The sequence below is a fragment of the Sminthopsis crassicaudata genome, chromosome 3 (genome assembly GCF_048593235.1).
Source record: "Sminthopsis crassicaudata isolate SCR6 chromosome 3, ASM4859323v1, whole genome shotgun sequence".
In the NCBI taxonomy this organism is placed as follows: Eukaryota; Metazoa; Chordata; class Mammalia; order Dasyuromorphia; family Dasyuridae; genus Sminthopsis; species Sminthopsis crassicaudata.
This window is the reverse complement of record NC_133619.1, coordinates 173,771,623-173,786,172: the sequence shown is the minus strand read 5'-3', so window position 1 is coordinate 173,786,172 and position 14,550 is coordinate 173,771,623. Positions and strand designations below refer to the sequence as shown.

The following is a 14,550-nucleotide window of genomic DNA, read 5'->3' as shown; positions in this document are numbered from 1 at the left end:
TGCTAGTTGACTCACTAATCAGTAGAAGATCAAAGGCTAGTAAAGGGAACTGAAATCCAAAGAAGGTGAATAGGTAAAGCCTGAGAGCTCTATCCGGAAGAGGAAAAAAACTAGCCTGACAAAGGTTAGAGAAACTGCTACCTCCCATCTCTCCTGTCTACTCTATTATCCCTTAGGGACATTATAGACTTTCCAAACACAACTTCAAGCAGTAAGATGAAAATTTCACTCCTGGTTTGAAAACTAACTTTGAAGTTACTGGTTCAATATTATTCCTAGAGCTTAACCTTCATGACCCAGACTGGCAAAGGTAAGACTTATATCAACCTTCAGATGGTACCATTCACAAAAGAATCATATAGGAGAATGCAATGTGTAACCATCAAAAATAATATCTTTGTCTGGATGAACCATGGCAAATTCAATGTGTTATCTAAAGGACTATGCCAACAGACTTCTATTCTTTATTCAATATGAAAGAATTATCCTTGGTGCTGAATTAGATCTATAGCAGTGGCCATAGAAATAGCAAAGGTACTAAAACGTACTACAGCTAAGTCTCGAGTAGTATGAAAAATGAATCTCCACGAAGTGATTGAAGTATATTAATTTACACTGCAAACAAGTTTTCATTGTACTGAAAGAAATTTCCATAGTTTATATACTAATAACTTCAAATAATTCAAATACAAATATATATGAAAGAAAGTACTTAGGAAAAAAAAAAAGAAAAAAGAAAGTGTTCTTTACCAAAACAGCCAAGAACATGATGCATTGGAAAGAAATGGAGTTAGAAGACTAGCTTTGAATTCTGATCACAACTATTACTCAGATGATTTAGGCAAGTCCTTTGAACTCTATGAATGTCTTAGTTCCTTTTTATGAAAATCAGGAGAGGGAAGAATATCAATAATATTGGCTTTCTAATTAATCTGAGTACAAATTCCACCGATGGTATTTACCACCTGGGTCAGAGGTGTCAAACATGAAACTCCCAAATATCAGAAGGTTCCTAAAAACTCCTAAATATAGACCAAATCAGATTTAAATATAATTGGGAAATATTTAACAAAATAATATTTATAGTAGAACATAGCTATTGTTAATATAAGGAAATTTTCTAAGTCAATATACACAAGAATCCTTATTTCTATTTAGTGTGGCCCTCTTTTCTATTTGAATCTGACATCATTGACCTGGTGAAATTTTGTTGACTTCCCAGATCTTAGCTTCCTTATCTCTAAAATAAAGGGATCAAACCTTTTCAGGACTCTTCCAGCTCTAAATCTGTTATATTATGACAAAATCTGATCTTTCTCAGCTCTAAATTTATTACCCTTTAAACTTATGCGGAAGAGTCCATTTTCTGTTTTCTTCTACAAGGAGATCATAACAGCTGTTATTTGTGTAAACCTTCAAAATTTGCAAAATACTTTACAAATGGTGTTTTATTTGAGGTTCATTATAACCCTTTGAGATAGATACTATCCCACTGTGACCTTCATTTTTATAGGAGAGGACATGAAACTTAGAGAGTAAAGGTAAGTCATTTGTTGATTGTCACATAGCCAGTAAGTGCCAGAGGTTAGATTTAAACCTAGATTTGTTCTAACTCCTGAGCACAAACTTTTTCTGCACACCTGACCAAAAAGTACTCTGTAATTAAGTATGACAGACTACATCTTAAATGCTTTGGTCTATTGTTTTTAAACTGTTCCAGTCATCTTTATTCCAGCTTAGGCAATTAATTGACTAATGAAGGATATGTGCAAACAGCCAATTCAGGAAAAGAAATAACACAATGAATCCTATCACCTAATAAAAAAATAACATATATATGGCACTTTAAGGTTTACAAAATGCTTTACATGTATCACTTCTTTTTATTCCCAGAACAACCCTGTGAGATAGTTGCTGTTGTCCCCATTTTGTTATTGTCTTTTCAATCATGTTCAACTCTTCATGATCCCATTTGAGGTTTTCTAGGAAAAAATACTGTAGTATTTTTGCATTTCCTTTTACAACTCATTTTATATGTGAGGAAATTGAGGCAGAACAATAATCATTCCATAACATTTGTATACCACAATTTATTCAGCTGTTCTCCAATTGATGGGCATCCATGTAGTTTCCAGTTTCTGGCCACCACAAAGAGGGCTGCCACCAACATTCTTGCACATACAGGTCCCTTTCCTTTATGAAATACAGTTTTTATATGTAATTGAGGAAAAACAAAATATGAATTTTTTTCTAAAAAAAGGAAAATCAGAACAAAAAAAATCACATTATTTTGAGAAGAGGTCCACATGAAAGGACTGTATTGATTGTAATTGATTGGTTGATTGAAAATTACTGTTCTTTTTTTTTTTTTTGCAGAGACAACAGAAATAGTGATTTAAGATCACTATTCATTTAGTTGGTAAAGGCAACAGAAATAGCAATGAGAAAGAAACAAACTGAATAGCATTTTTCTGAGAAGAAAGATTTGTGATATGGAAATAATGCCAGAGAGGAAGAAATCAAGCCTCTGATCATCCCTCTTCTTTGACCATTAATAAAATTCTTCTGTTGAAGAATAATGATAGGTTAGAGGTACTTTAAACATACACACAAAGCAAAAAATAAATCCAGTGCATTAAGGAGAAGGCCATTAAACTGTGGGGGCAGGAAGGGGAATGGATCTGAAGCTCCAGAATGACAGTTGTGGTGCCACAGTTCTCAGCCAAGAATCTCAATTCACAGATGCTTCTTTATTGATTAAAATGAAGCAAATCCAAGCCTGACACTCTAACTAGAGTCCCTGTTTGGAGTAATAAAGAAATCAGTAAAGCCAAAAACTGACATCATGCTGTACCCACAAATGCTTTTCCATCTAGAAGATGGAAATCTGGGATTTTTGAGTCCAGGAAAAATTGGAATCAGCAACACTGTTTGTATTTAAGTATATATATATTTGAATGTAAGCCTACCTGTATCTGTGTTAGGTATATATCTATATGTGTTGAATCATTTCATCATATCTGACTCTTTCTGATTTCATTTGGGTTGTGATTTGTTTGTTTGTTTGTTTGTTTGCTTGTTTGTTTTTTTGGCAAAGATAATGGAGAGATTTGCCATTTACATTTCTGGCTCATTTTACAGATTAAGAAATTGAGACAAACAGTGGTGAAGTGACTTGCCTAAGATCACATAGCTAGTAAATATCTGAAGCTACATTTGAGTTCAGATCTTCCTGACTCCACTGGTCATAGTTGGCCAAAAGAATTTGTTTCTAATGGTGGGATTTCAGGCATTTGGGGAGAGATATTTTGGGACAAGAAGGTTTTTTTTATTGTCTCTAAAACAATGCCACATTGTCAGCTTCCTAAATTGCTTCCCAGCAGGTTCTTGCTCCTCTCTTTGCAATACAGATGCTGTATTAGATAGTTTAGTTAGATGGTGAAATTATCTACTGGCTCTTCTACCCAATGTTCTTGATCCTTTTCTGTCAGGTTAAGAAGAATAAACTCACAAAAGTAGTTTATACTCATTGTCTCCATTTCCTCACTTCATTTTTCACCTCCTTTCCATATAACTTTTAGTCATTCTACTGAAAAGACACCTTTTAAAAATCACTAGTGATGTCCTAATCATCGAATTCAATGACCACTTCCCAGTTCTCAATTTTTCATTCTTTATGTGATACCTGCCATTTCCATTTCCTCCTTGAAACTCTCTACTTTCTAGTTTTCAATGATAATACAATTTCCTATTTTCTAAATCCTGCTTCTCTGAATACTCTTATCTGCCACTTTTACTGGTTACTCTTCCTCATCTTCCTCCCTCAATGTCAACATTTTATAGGGTTCCATTCTGAGCTCCTTTCTCAAATAACTCAGGAAAAAAAATACAGTTAGATTTGACACTAAAAGGCCTGGAATCTAGGTTCTCCTACTTATTATCTATGAGCCTTCTATAGCAACTTTTCTGAACCATTCATTCCCTCATCAGTAAAATGGAGCTTATAAGCCTACCTGATCTACCTGATTCATTGGATTGTCATCAAAATGATATGAAGTAACATATATTAAAATATTATGAATCGTAAAAGCTCCATTCTGTCCGCTCTACCACCTTAGTTTGGTTTTCTAGTATTAGATTATACATTTAGAATTACCAGGGACCTTGAAGTCCGAATTCCTTGTTTTGTTGATGAGGGAAGGAAGAGAAAGATTACATAACTTGTCCATACTTTCACAATTAGCAAATAAGTAGATCAAGATTTGAATTCAGGTGATTCAAATTCCGTTACTATTTCTACCACACCCATCATTTGGTCTTTCAATCTCTCCTTTTGACAAGAAAAGACACATTTCAGTCAAGATGACTACTTGGAGGCAGATCACCCATTTTCCACATATCTACTTTTGCAAAAAGACTAAAGTTTGCACCAATCAAGAAATACAATAAGAAGTTATTGTATGTGACTTCTTCTACCCCAGAACTGAAGAAAAATTAGCCAGAATGCCACAGACCATAAAGAGAAAAGAGGGCCTTTCTGGAAAGTCCATGCCAATGCAGAGTAACAAGCTGGTTATCTCACGAGACTCAGAAATGGTCAAAGCTTAGTGAAAGTCCCACAGGAGATAAGAGAGTGTCAAATATGTTAGAACCATGTCTTTATTTTATTATTTAGCAAAAATCTCCCTTTTATCTCCCCTACTGAAAAAGAAAAAAGATGCATGGTCTGAGTAAAACAAATTTCCATGTTGCCTCAGTCCAAGTAATATATATCTCAATCTAAATCATGAATTCATCATCCCTCTGTCAGTAGGTAGGCACTGAGTTTTATCATTGATCCGGAACTATGGATTAAGATATCACTTCTTCCAAACACAGTCACATCACAAGCATTTCACATATTCTTTATATTGTATATTATTAATTAAAATGAACATTCCTTGCATAGGTCACCATAAAGATAAAATGACACAATGAAAAAAATACTGAATTTGGAATCAGTGAACCAGGGGTCAAATCTTGCTCTCCTTACTATTGTATGACTTTAGGCACATAGCTTGATCTCTCTGGGTCTTGATGTTCTCAACTATAAAAAAAGGAGTTCAACTAATGTTTTGAGAGGATTTTTTGGTTATTGGGTTGGTTTTTTTTTGTTTGTTTTTTTTTGTATTTTTGAACTCTAGACCAATTTTTTAGTTCTATGACCTTCATGCAGTTGTGTCAGACTCAAACAGAAACTGATGTCTGTCAGCTACAAAAACTGTCTTTGAAAACAACCTAACATTATCTATACTATATTGTATTTTAAAATTTATTCTGTTAAACATTTCTCATTTATGCTTAAATATTTTTCAGCATTTGTCACACTCTACTCTGAGTTAACACTTCTAATCTTAGTGAATACTAAAACTATACTCTAAGAGTAGCCCACAGCCAAATCGTAAAATCTTACTAGATATCTAGTACCTATGGGATAGTCCCACCTAGTGACCTTGAATCTGATTCCTTCTAGAGAATTCCCTGTCTCCATTAACTCAAAAGAAATCCCCAGTCAATTCACAAATACTCACACTCTCAAGCAAATACACACCTCCAAGTATATCCAGCAGAGATAGGGACCTGAGCAAAACTGTGATGTAGAACTTTATTTTTCCAGTCTCTAATTACTACCATGATAGTCAAACCTTTCTTCTCAATTATGCCATTATGTGAATTTAAGCCATTTATCTCCTTTCTTGGGGTATTTTCATTTTATATTTTATCTTGAATTATGAAATAAAAGACTATGTCCAGTTAAAGGAATGTCATTGAGAAGGGAAGATATTTGAGGACACAGAGACCTTCCCAGACTCCTGAATAAAATCACATAAGCAACTGCCAATTCCACCCACAAGTAATATTATAATAATAACATATTTATATAGTGTTATACATTTTATAAGACAGCATTCTTCCAGTCTTATATGATTGGAGTAAATATTACTATTCCCATTTTAAAAACAAAGAAAATTGAAGCTTATTTAATTTATCCAAGGTTTCAGGGCTAGTTTACAATAGAGGGTCACTTTAACCCTATATCCATCCTCTTTTCTTTTGTATACAGTGTTATATTAGAGCTATCTCAAACTACCTCATGAGATCCACCTTGATAAAATTTTTCATTGTGAGCTTTATAGCCCAGAAATTGGCAAATACCATAAATCAGGTCTTGATTTATTGTTTTGTTGATTGTCTAGACTTAAGAAAGTAATAGAAAAAAAAAAAGGTGAACGCAAATTAAATTTTAAATGTATCTTGCATTTTCAAGGAGGCAATTGTTAAACATTTACCAACACACATCTGACCACATCCCATTTTCACTGTTCCTCCATGAGACTGGAGAAAGTAAAGATCACGCAATGACCACAACATATTTGGACTATCTGGATCTGGAATTCACTCACTGGAATGCTGTGGGTAAAGGTCGAGAGCAAATGTTTTAGATAAGGATCCAGAATGCAAGCAGAAATTCTTGTTGGGGGGATATATTAGTACCCCATTCATAAAATGCCTCTTTATAATATTTATGGGCAAAAAAATTTCTGTCTCATACCTAATTTGAATCATATTATTTACCTACAACCACCTTGCTTTTCTTTGACTTCAGTATCTGCCAATTATTCTTCACCAATCAAAATGTTCTTTATTTCTCCTGCTGGTTTTAGAAAAATAGATAATTCATTCTCTGCCTCGGTCTGTCTGCCATTCTGTCACTCTCTCTGTCTCTGTCTTTCTATCTCTCTCTTTGTCTTTTTCTCTCTGTGTCTGTGTCTGTCTGTCTGTCTCTGTCTGTGTCTGTGTCTCTGTGTCTCTGTGTCTCTGTCTCTCTCTCTCTCTCTCTCTCTCTCTCTCTCTCTCTCTCTCTCTCTCTTTCTCCTCCTTCTGCTGGGGTAACGAAAAATTCAAGCTAAGTAATTATAATCTGCTATCTCTCAACAAACTTATGATGTGAATGTATTGAATATTAAGGGAATATCAAGCCAAACTTGGTGTTTTCTTCAGTATGCAATCAACAAGAAGGTTGGTGAATTATCAATTAGATGGTGAAATAGATGACATGATACAGTTTATTTAATTTACTTAACTATTTAACATAATATTTTGAGGAGAATAAAGGAGAAAAAAGATTAGGATCCCCAAATCACATTCACTATAAATATTCTAAGTAAACTATTCATTTTTATTGACACATAGCTCAAACATGGACTTAGCAACAAAAATGGCAATGAGACCATGAATTAAAAAACAAATTTTAAAAAATAATAAATGTAATTGTCTTTCAAAATAAGGTCAAATCGGGAAGGAATAGTAAGAGCAATGTAAATAAGTAGTTAAGAAAGAGCAATGATCACAGAAACAAAAGATATGGATTCTAGTGCTGGCCCTCCAGCACTAAAACTAGAATAGTTAGTTATACAAACTCGCCCGAATGTTTTCACTACTAAAGACTTCAATTTCTTCCCTTTTAGGATTAGAAAGTTCAATTCACTATAAAATTGTACATTCCCAGTGCTCCAACAGTCCCACTAAATTCTATATCCCAAAGAGATCATCTTAAAAATGAAAAGGACCCACATGTGTAACAAACATTTTTTTTTGTGGTGGCAAAGAATTGGAAACTGAGAGGATGACTATCAATTGGGGAATGACTGAATAAGTTATGGCATATGAAAATTATACAACATTGTTGGTTCTATAAGAAATGATGAGCAGGCTGATTTCAGAAAAGCCTGGAAAGACTTACAAAGAACTGATGCTGAGTGAATCTGGAAGAACCAGAAAAACATACACAATAATCAGCTATAACAGACTTAGTTCTTTTCAACAATGAAATGATCCAAGGCAATTCTAATATACTTTGGATGGAAAATGCCAACTGCATCCAGTAAAGAACTAGACTTAATGCTAATCAAAAGTATATTATTTTCATCTTTTTTTTTCTTTTGTGTTGTTTTTTCCTTTCTCTTATTTTTTCTTTTGTTCTGATTTTTCTTTACCAACATGACACATATAGAAATATGTTAAAAATGAATGTACTCATAATTTATATCAGATTGTTTGATAGCATAAGGAAGGAGAAAAGCAAGGAAAGAGTGAGAAAACAATTTAGAATTCAAAATCTTACAAAAATGGATGTTGAAAATCATCTTTACATGTAATTGGAAAAATAATAAACTATCAAAATAAAATTTAAAAAAATTAAAAATCAAATCAAATTAGACGGGTCAGATGATAATTCTAAAATTCTAGCCCCAACATTCTGTAAAATTTATAGTAATTTACATGCCCTAATCCCAACCTTCTATGCAATCTCTTACAAGCAACTGATTATCAAACATTTTAAAATTACTATTATACACTAGACACTTTAATATGCTAACCCTTAAGTATGATCTTAACCCAAATCAAGTAAATTAAGTAAGTATATATGATGTGCCTATGTATTAAGCTCTACAGCCCAAAAGAAATAACATATAGTTGAGTTGTTGAGTCACAAAATGGAAGTTTGTTAAATTTACACAATCATTTCATCTTCACTTTGCTTAATGTAAAAACTTTCCCATTCCCCAATATTTTTCACCCCCAGTCCCACAGCTACAGAGCTATACTAAGATAAACAAGTAATAACGTTCTTCTAAAAGTTTAGTAATTGAGAAACACACATATTTTATGTTTAAAAGAAATATTTTTCTTACCATTTGTCTTCTGTTTTCCACCAAATTAATGCCAATAATTCCCAAGAAAGATCCAAAGCCAAGCTACAACCAAAAGAAAAAAAAAAGGGGAAACCAGGTCAATATTTCAGCATTATTAGCAACCTTGTTAGGAGAGTTTAACAGTAAGTAATAAAACTAACCTAACCTAACAGTTTGAAAAACATTTCATGAAAGCAAAAAAGAAGGACAATTCATGTTGGACTGGAGTCCTTTGGACTAGCCCAAAGTGGTTAAATAATCTGCCCAGAATCATACAGCTAGTGAGCATCTGTAGATAAATTTTAACTCCGTTTCTGATTTCACGTCTAGCTTTCTCTCTCTACTGAGCAGCTAATTAAGACACGTTCCACATGAGAAGAATAAGTAGTTCCTTTCTGTGGTCTCATTTCGGGAACATCTTACTTCTGAAATATATCACCACTTGATGTGCCTAAATTCTAACAATAAAGGGTAATTCTTTTGAGTTTAAGAGAGTTTTTAGAACTGGAAATGTGATTCATCATCACTTTACCAAATGCAGAAAAGCACCTACTCTTGATCACTGACAGATTAAGTGATGTGCTCAGGATTTCAAAGCCATTGCATCTCCTAGATAGGATGTTAACCTAATCTTTCTAACTCTGAAGCAGTTTCTCTACCCATTTTGCCTCTGATGCCTCTTTTCTTTTGAGTTAAGACATGGCTTCTTAACCCTTTTTTGTATCATGGATCTCTTTGGCAGCTTGGTGAAACCTAAGAACCCCTTTTCATAAAATTTTTTGGAAGATACAAAATAAAATATGTAACATTTGCAATGTAATTTTCAAAAATACATTTTAATAACACAAAAGCAAATTGAATAAAAATATGCTACCAGGAAGAGGCAACATATTAATCCATTGCCTCTTATTAATATCTTGCTAAGAAATTAGTTTATTAGTTATCTTGGAATGAATAAAGTAGAAACCTGAAGGAAAAGTCAGTTTTGATGCCTATAGAAAGAAACAAAAAGTTCAAAATCTGGAGTACTTCTTAAAAGGTCAAGTTTAACAGGATAACAGTGGAAGGCTTGGAGTATTGGGAAAACAGGCACCTAAAAGAGAAGAAAGTATACAAAAAAGATAGATGAAAAACAAACTTTGCCTACTTCCCAATTTTTCAGGGCAGAAATTAAATCTAATGCTGTGGAATGAGAATATCTCCATAAGCTGTGAACTCTCAATAAAGCTATGTGAGAAACTTTAACCACAGTCTTGTGAGAGGTCAAAAACTAGGATCTCAGTTTTCATTTTTTTAAAACTAAAAATGTTCTTGATGTGAATTCCTCTGATTACAAGGTCCTTGCCTATGCTACCTCTAGGCCAAACACAATGCATACTAGATAGTGACATTAGCAAGAGTGAACTGTATCACAAATTGAGGCTAAGAGTCTAACTCTTCCAGGCAATTTCACCCTGGCAAGAGGTGTCTGGCTACCAGGTCTGAGATGTGACACAGGGGTATATATTTCTGAAGGAATTCTGAACGTGTGCATAGAAGTATGCAGTCTTTGTTCAGTGATACGTAAAATAAGAAAATGAAAGTGATTTGAAGATGTCTTGTTGGGCAGCTTTAGTTAATGTGGGCAGAACCAGGGATATAAAACCCGACCTCCTTTCATCACTCCAAAAATTCCCACCCTTAAACCTCAAATAAAGTCTTGAAAGCATAATTTCAGTCTTCAAAAGTCAAAATTAAGATTAAAATATGTTTGGGAGATAGCAGACTTATGCTAACAGTTTTAAAGGTAAAGTCCTACAGTGAGAGGGAACAGCTGGGTGAAAAAGTAGATATAGTACTGGGCTAGGAAATAGGAAGACTCATCTTTCTGAGTTCAAATATGGGCTCACATATTTAATAGCTGTGTGACCCTGGGCAAGTCATTTAAGCCTATTTGCTTCAGTTTCCTCCTCTGTAAAATGAGTTGGAAAAAGAAATGACAAAACACTCCAGTATCTTTGCCAAAAAAAAAAAAACCAAAAAACAAAAAAAAACCAAATGAAGTTATCAAGAGTCAGACAAAACTGAACACCAACAACAATATAAGAAGACTGGGACAACTAGGTGGTATAGTAGACAGAGAACTAAGTTTGAAAGCAGGAAGATCTGGGTTCAAATACAGGCTCAGAGACTTACTAATGGTGTAACCCTGGACAAGTCACTTAACTTCCATTTGCTTCAGTTTCTTATATGTAAAATGAAGAGACACTGGAGAAAAAAATGATGAACCATTCTAATATCTTTGCCAGGTAAATCCCATGGACAAAAGTTCATGGAGTCAGGTAGAGTCGGACACAAATGAACAACCAAACAACAATAGAAAGAAAAAAATTGGGTTATTGCCCAATTGAGTAATCAAAAGATATGAAGAAATAGATCTCATAACAATTGCAAACTAAAGACAACCATATGAAAGAAAGTTACAATTACTAATCATAAGAAATGAAAATCAAAACAACTCTGATGCTATTCTTCTCATTCAGCAAATTGGCAGAGATAATAGAAGATGGAAATAGTCAATGCTAGAAGGACTATGGAAAAATAGGAACACAAATGCTCTCCTAGAGAAGCTGTGAATTTGTCTAATCATTCCGGGGAAATAATTTCAAATTATTCAAAGAAAGTAATTAAAATGCCCATCATTTTTGTCCCAGAGATCCCATTATTACCAAGAAGTATCAATACCAAGAAAATCAATAATATAAAGATCTGTATACATCAAAATAGCAACAAATTTTATAGTAGCAAAGAACTGGGAACAAAGTAAAGGCCCATCAAATGGAGAATGGCTAGATAAATTGTGGTACAAAAATACAATGAAAAATTACTGTGCTAAAAGAAATAACACATATGATAAATATAAAGTAGAGAAGACTTATATGAACTGATGAAAAGTAAATTTAAGTAAAGGCAAGATAATAATATACAAAATAATTACAACAATTTAGATGGGAAAACAAAAACACAAAAACTGAAATAGAATGTTGTAAATATTTAATAAATAACCTACTAATTCATTGATTGAGATAGGGAGTCCCAAAGACAAAGAATGTCATAATTTGGAGAGGATCTGCCATGGATAGAACAAATATAGATTTTGTTTGTTTTGCAAACCTTAGAAAGGGCTGGAGAAATATTTATCTATTACCATTATAATGTAGCTAAAATCCATGGAGTATGATCTAAGTCGCCCAGGTTATGAATGACGTGTTAGTGAAGAATGGAACAGGGCACAGAAATAGAGGTGCTAATTATTGAAGGCAAATGCTCTGTGCAGAGAAGAAGGCGTCACTTGCTGACAGTGTCTCAGAATGAGTTTGCTGGTTAGGCCTTGGTGTTCTGTTTCCATAGCACTCAAATGAAAGCACTCTCGATGGTTACCAGTGTTAGCTTTTCCCCAATAATTAATCATCTTCATGAAGAAGAAGGACTTTTCCAAAAATTTCTTTGCAAATTAAAAACGAAAACACTGAATTAGAAATTGAGAAACCTTATATTGGAAAAAGGGCTGGGCTGGGAAACAGGAGAGACTGAGTCTTAAATGTTTCCTCTGGCACTCACCTTGTGTCAGTGGGCAAACCATGTGCCTTTTCTGAGCTTCAGATGGTACCAATGCCTATGGTACCTAATTTCCAGGGTTATCGTGAAACTCAAATAAGGTAACATATATAAAGTGTTTTATAAACTTTAACAAGCTATGTAGTGTCAGATCTTTTTAATACTAGTTCAGATGCCAACTTGCAGAGTAATTTTAGTCCCATCACTTGAATTCTTTGGGTAACATTTTCTTCATTTTTAAATAGGAGGACTTCATGAAGGATCTAAGGTCCCTCTCAGTTTCAATAGTTTATGAACATGTTATTTTTTTAACTCCCAAGTACATCAATATTTCAAGGAGCAATGATTTTGTTGCCATGGTGAACCCTTCACTGATGCAAATAATCCTCTATGCCTTAATACATGGTCTGTATGAGGTACTGAACAAAAAAGTAATCACCCTACCATTAGGAGGAGGTAACTAAGTGGCTCCTTAAATAAATAGAGCCTTGGAAATGGAGCCAAGAAGACCTGTCTTCACAGCCAGTGTCAGACACTTAGTAGCAGTGTGATCCTCATCAAATCACTTCTGTTTCAGTTTCTTTTAACTGTAAAGGGGAAATAATAATAGCACCTACTTCCCAGAAGTTCAGTGGGGATCAAATGAATCATATTTATAAAATGCCTAGCATGGTGCCTAGCACATAGTAGGTGCTTAAGAAATCCTTGTTTCCTCCCTCTCCACTAATTTACTAATGAAATTGTCCAAAATTAGGATTTCTGAGGTTATTCAGTTCAAACTTTACCTGAACAAGAATCCTGTAATAAATCCCCAAAGATTTGTCATATATCTTCACTTGAAGATTTCCAGTGAGGAGAAATTTAAGCTTTCTTTGTCCATGATCATCTACTCCAGACTTTAAAACAATGGTTCTATCCCATCTTTGATCTTTTTCTAGCCTCCACATAATTTTGGTAAGAGTTTACCTTCAGCTCATTGTGAGCAGTGGTCTTCAAACTTTTTAAATAGGGGGCCAGTTCACAGTCCCTCAGACTATGGGAGGGCCGGACTGTAGTAAAAACAAAAGCTCCCATTCTGTTTCTGCCCCTCAGCCCATTTGCCATAACCCGTCGGGCCACATAAATGTCCTCAGTGGGCCACATCTGGCCTGCGGGCTGTAGTTTGAGAACCCCTGCCCTAGAGGTTACTAATAGCACAATCCCATGCTTTTGTATTTATTATCGAAGTTTCTCTCTTGATTGTTTTTATTTTTATTTTTGTTTTTGAGGCAATTGAGATTAAGTGACTTGGGCACATAGATAGTACATGTTTAGTGCCTGAAGAATGATGAGCAGGATGGTTTTGGAAAAACTTGGAAAGACTTACAGGAACTAATGCAGAGTGAAGTGAACAGAACCAGGGGTACATAATAACAGCAATATTGTACAATGAACAACTGTGAATGATTTAGCTTTTATCAGTAATACAGTGATCGAAGACAATCCCAAAAGACTCATTATGAAAAAATGCTATCTTCCTCTAACTAATGGCAATTAGAAAAAGAACAAATAGCAATAGACCAAAGCAGGCTATTTTTGTTTTTTCTTTTTTTTTCTTCTACAAGATGACATATCTGTACATGAATAAACTATATGAAAATGTTATCATCTGGGAAGGGGAAAGGGAAAAGGAAAAAAAGGATAGTATTTGGAATTCATAAAAGAGAATGTTAAAATTTGTTTTTTTCATGTAATTGATGTAAAAAAAATTAAGTATTTTTATGCAAATGAAAGTAGCCTAGTTGTACCAGATCTAAAACTATATTACAAAGCAGCAGTCATCAAAACCATTTGGCTCTAGCTAAGAAATACAGCAGTTGATCAATGGAATAGGTTAGGCTCACAAGACACAATAGTTAATGACTATAATAATCTAGTGTTTGATAAACCCAAAGACTCCAGTTTCTAGAATAAGAACTCACTATTTGACAAGAATTTCTGGGAAAACTGGAAAATAGTATGGTAAAAACTAGGCATTGACTCACACCTAGCATCCTATACTGAGAGAAGGTCAAAATAAGTTCACGATTTAGACATAAAAAGTGATACTATAAGCAAATTAAAAGAACAAATAATAGTTTGCCTCTCAGATATGTGGAGAAGAAGGAATTTATGGCCAAAAAAAGAAGTTGAGTACATAATGAAATGCAAAATGGATACTTCTGATTATATTAAATTT

The 14,550-nt window shown here is 34.0% G+C and overlaps 1 protein-coding gene across 3 annotated transcripts in view; it reads right to left on the bottom strand.

Annotated features, from left to right (window-relative positions):
- The window catches only part of TMEM255B (transmembrane protein 255B), a 117,439-nt gene that overhangs the window by 82,461 nt on the left and 20,428 nt on the right, over nt 1–14,550 (bottom strand). For all 3 annotated transcript variants that reach the window (XM_074299596.1, XM_074299597.1, XM_074299598.1), the window contains exon 3: nt 8,736–8,798. In XM_074299596.1, coding sequence (XP_074155697.1) covers nt 8,736–8,798 — 63 coding nt within the window. The remainder of the gene's footprint in view (nt 1–8,735; nt 8,799–14,550) is intronic.